Source organism: Orbicella franksi, chromosome 13 (assembly GCF_964199315.1).
Source record: "Orbicella franksi chromosome 13, jaOrbFran1.1, whole genome shotgun sequence".
In the NCBI taxonomy this organism is placed as follows: domain Eukaryota; kingdom Metazoa; phylum Cnidaria; class Anthozoa; order Scleractinia; family Merulinidae; genus Orbicella; species Orbicella franksi.
The window spans coordinates 23,248,508-23,264,279 of record NC_138157.1 but is presented as its reverse complement, the minus strand read 5'-3'; the positions used below and the strand labels follow the sequence as shown (position 1 = coordinate 23,264,279).

Genomic DNA, 15,772 nt, shown 5'->3' with positions numbered 1-15,772 from the left:
GTACTTTAATTGCTTGGTGTACTTTACTTGCTTTTTGTTCTTTAATTGCTTGATGTACTTTAATTCCTTAATGTAGTTTATTTGCTTGATGTACTTTACCTGCTTGATGTACTTTACTTGCTTGATGTACTTTATTTGCTTGATGTACTTTACTTGCTTGATTTACTTTAATTGCTTGGTGTACTTTACTTCCTTGATGTACTTTACTTGGTTGATTTACTTAAGTTGGTTGATGTACTTTAATTGCTTGGTGTACGTTACTTGCTTGGTGTACTTTACGTGCTTGGTGTACTTTAATTACTTTGTGTACTTTAATTGCTTGGTGTACTTTACTTGCTTTGTGTACTTTAATTGCTTGATGTACTTTACCTGCTTGATGTACTTTACTTGCTTGGTGTACTTTACCTGCTTGATGTACTTTACTTGCTTGATGTACTTTACTTGCTTGATGTACTTTACTTGCTTGATGTACTTTACTTGCTTGATGTCCTTTACTTGCTTGATTTACTTTACTTGCTTGGTGTACTTTACTTCCTTGATGTACTTTACTTGCTTGATGTACTTTACTTGCTTGATTTACTCTACTTGCTTGATTTACTTTACTTGCTTGATGTACTTTACTTGCTTGATGTCCTTTACTTGCTTGATTTACTTTACTTGCTTGGTGTACTTTACTTGCTTGGTGTACTTTACTTGCTTGATGTACTTTCCTTGCTTGGCTTACCGTACTTGCTCGGTGTACTTTACTTGCTTGGTGTACTTAACTTGCTTGCTGTTCTTTACTTGCTTGGTGTACGTTAATACAGGTGAAAGTTGTATTAAGCGGACACCCTTTGGACCCTCGCTAATGTCCTCTTGATATGGGTTGTTCGCTCTAAGCAGGTTCAAATATATTGTGCAATAATATTAACCCGTTTGTAACATATTGTAACATATTCTAAGATCAAGGACTGCCGGTAGCACAATGTCCAGTCATTCAATGCATCAATCTGGAAGAATCTGCTTAGGTTTAATATGACATCGGTGAACAATGTTGACGGAGTCTGAGCTGGGCTTTCAGAATTAAAAAGCCCTTGAAGTGTCTGCTTATTACAGGTTTTGTGCAACAAAATGGGTTAATATTGGTGTCCGTGTCCGCTTAACTGAGGTGTCCGCTGAATGCACGTTTATTTTGGAGTAAATGTAAGAAAAAAAGGTGGGACTTGAGCAGGTGTCCATTTAATAGAGTGTGTCCGCTTAATATGGGGTCCGCTTAATACAGGTTTCACTGTACATACTTGAGACTTTTCGCTATCTCGATCGAGATGTTTTTGCGTACTGTTAATTCGTTGATTACTAAAGATGCGTTCCTTACTTTCCAGCTGTTGGTACTGAGAAGAAGCTAATTCAGGGCGTGGGGAGAGGGGTTTCTACCCTATATAAGGTATGTGCCGCCTTTTTGAAGGCTATGGCTTGTGAACCGTTTTGGTTTGAAAATGGGTAGAATGATTTCGCCGGTTTGGTCCGCGAAAGTATGGCTTAATTTTAAATAAACCATAATATAGACATTACTTGAAATTTATGTCTCTTTTTGTCGAGTTTATCATCTTCAAACAAAAACGAGAGGAATCAATTTTAATACCACGATAAAGCGCAATTTGCCTCGCAGAATACACTGAACGGTCATGCATATTTGAAAACAGCATTTTAGAGGTCAAGCCTAGAAAAGGGTATGAAAAGTGACATTTATTGGTCTGAAATGGGGTCAGGATTTAGAGAACTGGACGGCACGCGCCTGCCAATGATTCCAAGGAATACTGCACCCCCTTCCGGTATTTGGGAAGCCTACAGTGTTTATTATTTTAAAGTGCTCTACAGCCTGCGAATGCAGACGTATTTCCGCCTGTCGCTTGTCTACACCGAAAAATAACGTCAGCGAACTCGAGCCAGAAAACGGTTCTGTGACATAGCAACTTTTGTTTTCTGTTGGCCAATCAGATTTCATGATAGAATTAAACTCGAGTGGCTCGCGGCTAATCTCATACCCAGATTTCACTCTGTTTGACCCTGAGAAGTGAAATCTCCCTTCTGCTTGGTCTTGGAAGATCTGGGTTCTAGATTAATTCGCGGCTCCCCCGCTCGATGGTCGATTAATAAAACACCAACGAATATTTCTCATGTTTTCATTCCGCCGTTCCTCACTAACAAAACGCCTGGAACAGGCTATTTGCAGTTAACTGTAAGTCCGCATGTGTTAATTACACTGGACACCAACCGGAGGTGCACCAATCTCTGGTGGTTTCAAGTACGAAATTTGAAGCTAAAATTTGAAAGTTCTAACAAAAAAATTCTGTAATAGGAGATTTCGCGTCCACATGGAGGAGGGTGGCTCACTATGGAAAAGCACTACTTTTCGGCGGAGAGGGGGACAAGACATGCTTTACAGCTGAAGAGTAAATGATTGCCATGCCGTCCCACATGTTTGATACCAAAAGAAAATATTCACTGTCAGTTTTACTTTTTGTGCTCATGTTGACTTCATAAAATATCCAAAAACACTGACGTTCTCCTTTCAGCGCGCGCGGATTACTCGACTTTTCGTCCTCAGTGCGCGTGCGATCGTAAAACTATAGGGAGCCACCTTAAATACTGATTATGTGAAAAGAGTTTGGGGAAATACAACACTAAAATAAGGTGGCATTGTGGGAAGCTTTATTATAACAAAATAGAGAAATTTACAGAGACCGTGGTAGTGTGAAATTCTTCAGAATGTGCAATGCTCTTACTTACAAACACTATTGAGTACAAGCTGAATAATGCGATAACAGCCAATATCCCTCATTGGCACTGTTCTTGACAAACATTTGCCAGGAGTTGTAAAATAAGCCCTATTTATACTCGATTTTAAGTAAACCAGTAATATTAGTGTTTTAATATAAATCACTGACTTAACGCTTTTCTCAGTACTGTAAAAAAATCCAATTTTATGTTAAACCACACCTGAAAAAAGTAAAAATCGATCTACATTTGTCAGGAACGGGAACGGGAACGATGGTTAAAATTGATGAAAAGAGCATTTCGACATTATTTAGCTATTCGAAGGAAGATATCATTATCAATCTTGTTTGACCATGCAGTCGTAGCCACCTTAATTGCATCCTCCGCAAGGCCTTTCGTTAGTACAATTACGAGACAAAGTCAGTTGGATGAATGATTTACAGTTCCCAGAACTGAATTGTCAGAGAAAAAGATTAATCCTCTTCAAGGTTTTTCTTCCAACTTTTTCCTTTACGGTTCCTCTTGCCTAGAAGATAATAAATTATAAAAGGTGAGTGCCTTTGTTCTTATTTGTTGTGTCTGTTGACTACTTGATCCTAGCAACTTTAAAGAAAAGTATCCAATGAAGACGCTTATTGAGAATAAGGGGAACCATCCTCGTAAATGGATCAAGAACGTTAAAAGGTTAAGTGTCTTTTCTTTGGCTCTTTCAAGTTAAAATACTGTGTATAATGTGTAATTATGAATCATAGTTGGCCAGGAAATATGGGATCCGTAGAGTAGGCAGCATAGAGGTTTCGGTGCGTCACAAATTCAACTGTGTTCGTTCTCAATTGGTTTCAAATTTTCTGGACTCCTAAACGACACTGGTCTGTATACGAAAAAGATCACCTTCCCTGGTTCCGATTGGTCATTTTTCTTCGAAGTGGCCAAATTCCATGCAGGTCAGAAATGGGTCAAGGGCTTCATTTTGAAATATTTGCAAAGCTCTATTTCAGTGCCCTCCAAACCGTTCACTTAAGTTCTATTCCTGTCTTAACATGTAATTAACGGCTTGTTGAGTTGATCTCTGTATACTGGAATTCAAAATGCTTCATTGTGCCCATACTAGTTCCACTCCTTTCTACAGCTAGAGACAATTTATGTATTTAAAAAGTAATTAGTTTTGCTCTGCTCCACCCCTTTAAATGTTGAGCTTACTGCAAAATTACCCACATGGAATTGTTTTGTGTTGCTACAGCATTGGAAGAGGAGAGGGAGGGCAGCCTATCAAAGAGTTTATGTTTGGTGTTTCCTGGGTTGAGTTTGCAAATTGCTGGAAACGTTATACTTTTAAAACAATCCCAAGTGCGTTTATCTTTGGAGAAAGCTGCTTTAGGTAGCCTTGCTGATAGCTTCAGTACAAGGCAGGAAAAAAAACACCACTTGCGATTGCCCAGGGCAAGTAAATTTTCCTCTTGGGCTAGTGAAAATGGAAGATTGATAGTCCGGTGGGCAAGTGAAATTAGCCTCAGCAGTCTTGTTAAGGCCGCTGCACACTAGCCGATTTTTTGTCGGCCGACAAAAAATCGGCTAGTGTGCGGCGGCCTTTAGTTGATAAGGAATGAACAAAGCAGACTTATTGGGCAATTAATATTTTAGTAGGGGCAACTGAAAACTGAAATGTACTGGCCCACTGAACAACAGGATTTCATTGTTTTCCTGCCCTGCAGTACCATTCATTTTCTATTGGTGCCATTTTGTTCAGTTCATTTTTCCACATTTACTTTGATGTAAAAATACCTGTTGTAAGACCTTGGTGTAGGCCATCTACTAACTGCTTGTCAGCACCTAAAACAACAAAGAAGTGAGTCAATTTAAATCACTATTACTGTTACTGTTATTAAAAAGCATAAAATGTAACCCCTTTACAACGACCACAGAGGAGAAACAAAAATGGGGTCGTATAACATGTGTACCAGGGTAGATTCTAATTATGATAGCAGTACTGATGTGCGTAATGAAATATGCATTTTCCTTTAAATCATGTGACCAACGACTACCTTTTGGAGTCCGAACATCATGCTTTCACTTTGAATAATTTACTTCTTTGATACCATCATCCAAAATGCCTGATGAGCAATTATAAATTAGGGACAAGAAAGGCGGCAAATAGTAAAGATCAATTCCATTGACGTCATGACACGCGTTCCAGTACGACTTTCCGGCCTTGCTTTTCCCTCGTGTAAGCCAGCTGTTTACTCCTCATTTTAACGCTTTTTTCACTGTTTAAACAGCCTAGTTCGAAGATAAAGTATGGAATCATAAAATTCCGTCCAAAATAAATGTTTCTTTGTCATTTCTGCAGAAAATTTAAACGATTTAACCATCTACCGTGAGCGACAGTCGTATTTGTACCGGGCCGAACAGTCGCAGATGACGAGCTCCGTATGTACTGAGCTGAGCTATAACTGTTTTTTGCTGTTCAAAATGTATTTTATTAGGATCAAACTTTTTTTCTTGCTGATCACGTTGTACAAACACCCTGATCCTGCTGTAATCGAGCTTTTTATCAGTATTATTTTGTTTTGTGGTTGAAATTAAGCCTGAGAGGCAAATCTACATAGGTCTCGCAGATGTAAAATGGATGCAGGAGAAAGAAATCCTCGTCATTAATCAAGCCTATGTGGTAGAATAGAATAAATTCCCTGGTTTTGGTGAACGAAGCCATTTTTGTTAAGACTCGTAGAGGCCGCACACGCCGTTGCGCATGCCGTACAGCACAATTTCAATCAAGTCCATCCTTCATTCATTCATGAGCGCACACTTAAATAAATAACCACGCGTGACACCACGCGTGTTTTCCTGATTTTTTTGACGTCAGCGTGACCAAATAAATGCTAATTTTCTCGCGTTCCGTTGGGTGAATTTTTCTTTAATTTGGCTCAGTTCTAACCACAAACAATTCCAATAAAATACCCTATTTTTGTGAAAATCTCTCAGAGCTAATCTAATATATTTAGAATAATGACAAATTACAGATTATTGGAAAAACCGTCTGAACAACCTTGACTTTTTACCAATTCAAAGTGTCAGGCAGTATCGTTTCCATGATGTGGAGAAGTATGAAACAATTTCACCAAAGGAAAGTATAAATATTAAGGAGTTTAGGTCAAAATGAGGAATACATCTGCCTGTCATTAGATTAGATGTTGCCATGGTAACGGCGTTAATCCAAAAGTTGACAACCAAAACATAAGCCTTATTTTAACAGTACCCATACTGGTAAATCTCTTCGGGTAAAACTTTAAGAGAAATTAACTAAGTTTCGTTTTCTAACTCGCGCTCTATAGGGAGGGTGTTCGTAATTACCCTAGGGAGCCACCTTAAAAATAACCAATGAAAATGCTTCATGGAGGCTGCTTTTGGTGTTTTTACTTTATGTGCACCACAACATAAATGGTAATTTTGCAATATATTGCTTATTTTGTTGCCTTTTAACGCAGCCTAACCTTAATAAATCAGTAACTGAAAGACTGACTGACTGATTTACTGACTGACTGACTGACTGACTGACTGACTTACTGACTAAATTAATACATTAAGAAATAAATAAATATTATGACATTTACCTTTTCTAACCAGGGCAGCCTTTGTGAACTCTTCATCCAAAGCCTGTTGATCAGATGTTGATATAAGAATCATGAACAAGTACTGTGAAACTAAAACAACTGATATTTTACTAGGCAGAGTTCATACTTAAGTTTTCACTTGTATTAAATGATTCTAAAAACTCATCACATGTGATCAGTCAGTCACATTGGATGAATTTCGCATTCGGATGGTAATATTTACCACTAATTAACCGAGAGTGAGGTCTTTACGGGAAAATCTCAAACCGGGACCATGCCGCATTAACCGAGCAATAGAGAGTTTAAGAAAGCCACGACGGCAACGGCAACGTCGCTAAACAAAAGGTTTAATGAGCAGAACAATGACTGTGCACGCGCGTTATGATTCTTGGTACATTTCTTTGCCGTCCCCTGCAAAACAAGAACGTGAAATGGCCAAATTCCGCGTTGTCTGAACAACGTAAACCACAACAGCTAAGGTTTGAAATTTCTATTTCAAATTTATCTCTGTGTCCCAGATTCAGTTTCGTGATACTTTTGACAGTCATAAACAAAGTAAATGACTTAAGAGTATCACGAGATTCGTAGGTAACATATAAATTCATTTTTTAATCGACGTTTTCCTCGGCGTCGTCGTCGTAGCTTCTTAAACTCCCTAATAGCAAAGTCAATACGGCAAGGCCGTGGCTTGAGATTTTTCCTTATGGACTGAATGTTCGAAGTTAATAAGTTGTTTATTATATGACTTTTTGCTTCAGTTTAGCAGGCCCGTAATCGACCCGTGGGCATTACGGGAGAATAATGCCGTATAATAAGCTAATCAGAGCTCGCATTCTAAAGGCTACAAACACAAGCCATCTAACAAAGCGTTGTATTGTTTTTCCATTTTTTAGAAGAGAAGTTTTCATTCCTTTTCATCCACCTTATTGCCAAATTACATCATTTGATTAGAAACTTCTGCAAGGAATTACTTTCCAACATGCCTGTCTGAGCATTTACTTAAACCTTTTGTGTAAAACATTGTGGTAACTGAAAAAACGTCAGTACTGTAGTGCTTTAATACACAGCTAATCCCAATAAACAGATTTACCAATTTGTCCACATCATCCTGGTCCATTCTGGCATTGCTGCTGGTACCTAAATATATAGAAATCAACAAAATTGAGACAGAATACTTAGTTGTTTGAGCCACTAGTTGGACATTTGTATAGAATTCTGTATAGTTTCTTTCAGTACCTCTCATTTCAATAAAAATATCATGAAATAAATATTTTAATTTTAATTATTATAACTTAGAGATATATCATTGCCATCAGAAAGTAGTGCAACTATTGCAATTCTAAAGTGCATTTATACTGCCAAATAAAATTTATAATTCATCACCTTCTTCCTTTCCAGTTTCTGGCCCTTTAGACCTATGAGATTCCATTTCTGCAGGTATCAAAGATGAAAAGACCACAGTCAATTATAACCATTTGTCATGGTTTGAACATACAAAGCGTATTACAAAGAGAACTGTTATTTATAGCATTAATTTTGATAGACAGTCAAGTCCTTTTTAGGACATAATTTGCTCTAACTTTGTCACGATGAAAGGGCATAATATTGTTCCAAAAAGGTATTTTCAGTATTTGGCGAACATTCTGAAGTAAAATTTCGTCATCATCAACAACAGTCTCCAAAGGGGTTGATACCTATAAAAACAATAATCTAGAACTTACTTTATTAACATATTACAGAAATTGATTATAAAAAATTCATTAATACTCAATATAATTACTTTTGTGCTCTTGCCTGTAAATATGAAGAATCATGCAACATGCAGGAGTGAAATTTTATAATTTATTTTATTTTACCTGAAAGACCCCTTGGAAAACTATTTTCAAAAATTATGTTTACAAGTCCTGCTGTATTTTTAGTTTTGTGAATTTAAGAAAAGTTCAAAATACCTACAAATGCCCATGTGGGCCCCCAGAAAAATTGTTAAAATCATACATCTTTAACAAGTTAAGGTTGTGTGCATAAATGAAACATTGTGTAGTTACGTCATTTCAACAGTGAATAAACCATCCGCTTCCCTGTTCTAGAATATAAAAATTAGGAGTCAATGGGTTAAAGTGAGAAGCTAAATATTACCTTGTCATTTAAAATGGTATCCACAGGAACTGAAGTTCCACTGGCTGCTTCTTCACTCTTTAAAACAACATACGGTGTGTTACAGCATTTTTTCTTTATTTATTTATGGATTCTACAAGAAGTGATAATTTAACATGGGCCACGAGCATCTTTGTCAATATTGCTAGCACTTTACATAGGTGATGGAACTGTGTAGCACAAGACTTTAAATTTATTATTTATAATTCTATGAGTCCTGGATTTTTTTTTTTGAGATCAGGTGTAATGTCTCACAATATGGCAAAAGAGAAGGATTAAAAATTAATTTTTAATTGGCAGTACTTTATAAAGACAGACAGCACAGCTGTTAATGGGAACTACATTCTTTTGTTGTTAAGATTATTACTAACTGTTAGTAAGTTATAACTTGATCAATTTTAATTATTTTACCTCTTTGAGGACATCCCCATAAACTTGATTCTCTGGTTTCTTCATATGCTGAACGAATGTTTGAAAACAAAACAGAAAAAGTGAGTTCTGTACATTGACTTTATTCCCAAGTTGGTATATAGACCACATTTCAAAAAAGCCAAAAAATTATTTCATGGTGTCTGTTATTGTTATCTCAAAAAAGGCTTTAAACATGACAAGGAGGTAAAAACAATGATAATACAAAAACATCAAAGAAAATATATTTTTGACAGATAATGTTATCTAGTAACTTTAACAACAGTTCAAACTTATTACTCAGGGGGCTAATGCAACCACCACCATGACAGAAACACGAATGCCACCAAACAAAAGATTCAATAAGCTGTATAAGGGCTCTGCATCTGAGTTATCAATCTTGGTACATTTCTTAAATCAATCTACATTGTACAAAACAACAACTTGGAATAATAAAATTCTGCATACTGTTTCAGGAAAACGGAATCACTATCAATGGTGAATTTGTAAATTTTCAAGTTGGAATTCAACATGATCATATTTAGTTAGCTCTGACAGCTATAGACAAAGTGAATGCACGCATGCAGATTGTCATGAGATTATCATTATAGTTGTCCAACACATCACTGTCTTGGCTGCATAACTAATAACAGTCAAATGGAACCAGGGGAACAGTAAATGCTAGTCACAGTGGCAGTCACTCATTGACCTGTGACATCATATATCCTCAGTTCCTAGCCCTGGACACCTTTGGTGTGTTGTTTACTATCACCATCAAAAAATACTGTTAAAAGAATGTCACAAGTCTCTCTATACGCATATACCTTCATCATTGTTGATTAGTATCTCGGTTGAAAAAAGGCGCCTTTGAACGTGCAAGCATCCTGACAACTGTCCTCTTCCTGGCAAAGTCAGTCATCCCACACATCCTCTTCCCAGTGAAAACAAGTGCTTCATCTACAAGTACTTTAAATCCTAAGACATCGCCACACTTCCATTTGGTTAAAGATGTTTTTGGGATAAAGAAATGCTTTGTCTGAAAAAAAAAAATACAATTACATAGCCAAAATGAGATTGGTTAAACAGTATTAGGCTATAATGAGCAATGTGTCTTACATGTATGTGTGATTAATTCCTGCAGCCTGACTTACATGTAACTCAGGATTGTGTCATTTGTACATTAGTTTTCACTCAAGCAAATTATAAGTTATTGCATTTGACATGTTATCCAAAAGTATATAATAAACCAAAACCAAATTAAGCAAGACCTTTTCAGGAACAACGGAACAGCTTTGAACAATCCTGTTGACCACTGCCGTCATCTCTGCCACTTCCTCCTCATTACAATCAACAGCACTGTCTGCCCTCCCTTCATCTTGATCCAGAAGCTGCATGTGCCTGGGCACTACTTTCTCAGAGAAGAGGCTCTCTACTATATTAAGATAGGCTTCTTTCAATTGGAGTTTCCCTAGTATCTACAAGGAAACAAATTTCAAAATTAAGCTCCCTTGCGGTATTTTATTGATGTCAGTCTAAGGTAAAGCTATTACAAATAATTTGCCAAAAGTACATGTTGTAAGATTTTTTAATTTTCTTACTGTTAATGAATAACCCTCTATGACTCAATTCTTAAATACCATGACCACATCCGTAACATATAACTGTTTCCCAGCTAACAGTCTAGGGAGTTTTGAAACCCAGGTTTCATAAATTTCATCCTATATTACTACCATTGATCTCATTCTTAATCTCCATAGCAATGTATGTCTGCTCAACAAAACTGTCTGTACAAAGATCAAGTCACAATCAAAAATATATAGTCTTGTGTTTGTAGCCCATCTTCATCTGTTGTCAGTGGTTATAGAGAGACTCAATTTTACAAGTACATTTAATTGTTCACAATGACTGCCTACTTTCTTGCACGATCACTGGCTTACATGTATTTTTATCATCAGTAGGAGTACAGACTCACAGCTGACATCATCGTGAACAGTTTCAGCGACATTTAGCATATGATTTTGCTTTCTCAATATAGCCAAAAATTGCATCTAAACAGGATTAACAGATAGCTAGCCTGAAGATCAACTTGTGAATATAATGAATTCAACTGTGAAGTGAAAAAGATTGGGTAAATTATTGTAGTTTGGCATGAAAATTTACCGCAATACAGTAGAACCCTTTTTTTGCTGTGTTCGAGTATTTGATGAAAATAAACTAAACTTGGGAATAATTCAGTATGTTTTCAGGAATTTCCCAGTGGAATAAAGGCCGTGATTCTATGGATCATTTTGGCTTAATTCAATTTAGCTTTTAACCGGTGTTTTCCTCTAGTGAAGCCTCCATTTGACAATTTTGGATTTTGTTAACAGTGAAACCTGTATTAGGCAGACCCCATATTAAGCAGACACCCTCTTTTAAGTGGACACCAGCTTTAATAAGTCCCAAAATTTTTTTCCCACATTTACAGTAATTAAAAATCAACCAGCATTCAGCAGACACCTCTTAATTAAACAGATGCAGACACCAATATTAAGACATTTTGTTGCACAAAACCTGCAGTAAGCGGACACTTAAAGGGCTCATTTTACTTCTAAAGGTTCAGCTGAGACTCCTGTACATTGTTCAGCAATATCGTTTTTAAGCTGAGTGATTATTCCAGATTGATGCAGTGATCAACTGGACATTGTGCTATGAGCAGTCTTAGCTATTCTTTGATGTTACATGCTAAGCTGTGTTACAAAACGGTTAATAATTGACTATTATTGCACAACATACTAGAACCTGTTTTGAGCTGACAGCCTGTGTTAAGCAGACACTAGTAAGGGTGTCTGCCTAGCAATCACTAGAAGGGTGTCTGCCTAATACAGGTTTCACTGTAATGAAAATAAAAAACACAGCAAGCAGATTCTTATGCATCTGTGTTCTTATTGATGATAAATTTGGTCATAAATATTACATTGTCAAAGTTGTATGGATGAAGGCAAGTGGATCTGCAGACTACTTTGACAATGAACTTTATGATGCAATTTACCATTAATAAGAGGACAGATAATTAAAAAACCAGTGTCAATTTGTTAAATTTCACAACTTTTATAAGACCCACAATCATAAATATCACATATTTTTAAAAGTATGGTATGGATTCACATACTTTGCCCTGGCATGGAAACCAGAATTCAAATAACTTCCACTTCTATAATATTACTGACATTTTGATAACACAGACAATAAACTCTACTCCTTAGGTTCAACTAAATTGAAAATTGGAGTACAGATCAAACTCTGAAAAAAAAAAAGGAAATTTCTCTTACTGATTCTCTAAAGTATTTTCAGAGAACCGAAAACAAAATCAAGATTGTCAGAATTTTGTTGCATTACCTGCCTATATACTTACCTTTCCAGTTGCAAACAAAACAAGAGCATAATTCATTTGGCTCCTCATATCCAGTCTTGTTTCTCCCATGATGTTACATACATCTCTTTAAAAAGGTCATCTTCTCTCATTGTTGCAAAGGAGGATCCCAGCTCTATCAGTGTCCCTACACTGAGAAATGTCCTTTCAAGGACTGGCTGTAATTCAGCTTTTAAACTAAGGCAGTGTTCCAACCTTTGTTTCCCACCAACTTTACTGATAGGAATAACTGCTATTCTTGAAAAAACCCTGGAATGCACATTTCAAAAAGAAACAATCAATTACAAGTACAAAATACTTGATGCACTACACCTGAAACTGAGAATGCAATTCTCTTGGAATGATGGTTACCTATATGCAAAACCGTGTAATTGATAAACTGGTAAATAATTATCCATGTTGCAGTTATGCAACTTTAACATACTAATAACAAAACTTGTAATTATATATACAAATTTATACCAAAAAATATCTTACCGTATTCATCTATACAGGTGATACTCTGAATCTCCACAGACAAGCAGTGGTGATTAAATTTTTTCAAAATGAAATGATTTAGAAAAAGAGGAACAAACATTCCATCCTGTGCAAAATCATAATAATAACAATCACATTCTAACTGGCTGCAGTACTACTACAGTGCAGCTCAGATATATCCGAACCAAAAAATACGCCTAATTCGCGTCAGCCCAATACGCGTATGTGCGTATACATACATATATACGCACATACGCGTATGCATATACACATAATTATACAGTATATACGCATATGCCTGATTAGTACATGTATGTATGAGCTAACCTATTGTTTTTTTCTTTTCTTAACAGGTCATTGTTGTTTTCAATGGCTTGACAGCTTGCCCCAGAGCAAGAAAGAGTTTTCTTTATTTTGAACACATGTATACAGTATATGCACATATGCCTTCAGACGACTTATTAGCAAAATGTAAGCTCAAACTAACATTTTGCAATTGGGCACTTGACACAAAATTAACTGACTGAATATTAATTAAAAGAGAGAGTATTTTGCCGTTAAATCATAAATTTACTGTTTTTTTGTCAAATAGAACCGGGGATACACGCTTCAGCAATTTCATCTTCATGGAGCAAACACAACCGAAAGATAACATTTTTTTGACGCAAAGTGAACAAGGGTCCAAGCAAGCGACTTGGAGACGTGTGCTGAAACACCCAACTTTTCCTTGAAGAAAATTAAAAATAACAAAATGTGAGCAGCGCACCATAGAAACTTCGAGTATTTTACCATTTGAATGAACGGTTTGTGTCAGATACATGTACATGTATAATGGGAGATATCATTTTTCCACAAGGTCTTCGGAATACTTCAAAGTAGCCTTCAAACAGTAAACATCTCGCAAGCGACTTGCCGACGCATGCTGAAACACAGAACTTTTCCCTGAAGAAAAAAAATAACTAGATGTGAGCAGCGCGCCATAGCAACTTTGGTAAACATTTCTTTGGCTAAAGAAGGATTATTTCACAGTTTAAATGAACCAGAGATATCATTTTTTCAAAAAGGATCCTCAGAACGGTTCAGACAATAAACATTTTGCAAATGACTTGCCAACGCGTGTCGAAACACAGAACTTTTTCTTGCAGAAAAAATAACTAAACATGAGCAGTGCACCATAGAAACTTGGATAAACAATTTTTTCGTCAAGGAAAGAGTATTTTACCATTTGAATAAATGATCTGTGTCAAATATAACCAGAGATTTTATTTTTTTGACTAGGATCTTCAGAACACTTAATTCAGACAAAGAAACATTTGCAAACAACTTGCTGACACGTGCTGAAACATAGATCTTTACTTGTAAAAACATAGAGTTCACGTGTTAAAATAGGGAGTTCAAGAGACTGCTTCAATTTTCTTCCCATTTTTGGTAGCTAAAGATCAAGCAAGTGTTAATAAACGGTAGTTTGTCAGCGAATTTGCGAAGTGATTGAAAACTCAAAATATAATAGCTTTCATTGATTGGCACGATGTTTTAACAATATGCAAATTTCGCTTTGAAGCATTTTCATTCCCAGAAATATAATGTCCTTTGTTTGACTAACAATGCTTCACATAAAGAAACCTATGGGAATGCATAACAAAGAGACATATATGCACGTATATACGTGTATATGTGGGCATATACACGCACATATGTGCACGTATTGACGTACGCGTATATGCAAAATATGGTCGTATAAAATGTGTATGCGTAGTTTGCATATATCTGAGCTGCACTGTAATTTGGGGTACCTAACTAACCTAGCAAGAAATCAGGCAGGCTCCTAAGTGCATACAACTATATTGGAAGTAATATACTAGGCTAAATAAAAATACATATGATTAAACAAGGGTAAATAGATTATGATGAAACATTCAAAAGTTTTAGTGGCAATGGATAAAATATAGTGCTAGCAATTATAACTGATCTGTTGTTTCTGGTTGTTTCTAGCTATAATTAGTACACTAGTACAATTTGTTAGTTTTATAACATTGGCTAACATGTACGGTCAATGGCCTTAAACCAGCTTACACGTAAACTATCACGATGTAGCAGGATGTATCCTGCTACATCGCTGCCAGTCATTAGCAGATAGCAGACTGAAGTTTGAATTAATAGTATTGGCAGATAAGGTTACTTCTGAACTAGGTGGGGTTAAGATTAATTTCTGTGTGATTGTTCTTGGATAAAACGTATTTTACTACACAGATGTTTTACACACGGTGTAAGCTTATATATTAAAGCTAATAGTTTGCAACAACTACATGTACGTATAAATGTACATTTAAGTAAAGTGAGTTAATTTTTTTAAATAAAGAGATGATCAGGTCATTGCTGTACCTTCTACAACTCTAAAACATGGTATGTGGTGATACTGGAATGAAGTTTCCTAGCGCATTCGCGACACAAAAACGTTTGAGGCCCACAGTAACGGCATCTTATTGCAGTTGAAGTTTTCAGGCACCAAATACAAACTGCCCCAGTTGGAAGGGAAGATTTCTCAATGGCAACATAACCAAGGCGATCTCTGATCTTAGTCCACTTTATCTCTTGCTGTATTCGGCGATTTTCATGAGTAGTAAACGCTCCTCCACTACTCTGACGGCCTAAGGACAAAGAAATAGCTTGCCTTCTTGAACCCCTTCTGTCAAGGAAAGTAGCTTTGAAAGAAACAGCCTTTCAACGCTTCAGGATTAGGGGAACAAACTACCCCATAAGTAGAAATTCGTCCGCCATGTTGGATTTAGATTGGGAAATTTTAAGCTAAACGAGGATTGGTCAGATTTCTAGTACGTCCCTTTCCATTGTCAGAAACCGCTGTCAAACGAGACTGTACTCGCAACCACTCGGTGTAGGCCTACTCCTGAGGAGGTTAGTCCGAATGTGTTCAAATATTCAATTTGCGGAAGAC

At 36.5% G+C, this 15,772-nt stretch overlaps 1 protein-coding gene and 1 long non-coding RNA gene across 3 annotated transcripts; both read right to left on the bottom strand.

Moving 5' to 3' along the window:
- Positions 1-759: 759 nt before the first annotated feature.
- LOC145465884 (uncharacterized) lies at positions 760-9,839 on the bottom strand. Of its 2 annotated transcripts, XR_014041727.1 has the most exons (8): positions 9,755-9,839; positions 8,934-8,981; positions 8,505-8,561; positions 7,752-7,799; positions 7,459-7,505; positions 6,369-6,411; positions 4,540-4,587; positions 760-3,283 (listed from the first exon to the last, which is right to left on the bottom strand). It is a non-coding gene; the product is annotated as an uncharacterized LOC145465884 (long non-coding RNA). The 2 variants fall into 2 exon arrangements; XR_014041726.1 differs by lacking the exons at positions 760-3,283; positions 4,540-4,587 and having other exon boundaries at positions 5,228-6,411.
- A 278-nt stretch (positions 9,840-10,117) lies between these two features.
- Positions 10,118-14,133, bottom strand: LOC145465881 (uncharacterized). The gene is made up of 2 exons (XM_081449642.1): positions 12,325-14,133; positions 10,118-10,405 (listed from the first exon to the last, which is right to left on the bottom strand). The coding sequence occupies exons 1-2, from the start codon at positions 12,391-12,393 to the stop codon at positions 10,118-10,120; spliced, it is 357 nt and encodes a 118-aa protein (XP_081305768.1). The 5' UTR covers positions 12,394-14,133.
- Positions 14,134-15,772: the final 1,639 nt, after the last annotated feature.

Coding starts and splice junctions, on each gene's coding strand:
- LOC145465881 (XM_081449642.1), bottom strand. CDS start 12,393: ATGGGAGAAACAAGACTGGATATGAGGAGCCAAATGAATTATGCTCTT. Junction 10,406..12,324: donor TTTTGTTTGCAACTGGAAAG/GTAAGTATATAG, acceptor GTTTCCTTGTAG/ATACTAGGGAAACTCCAATT.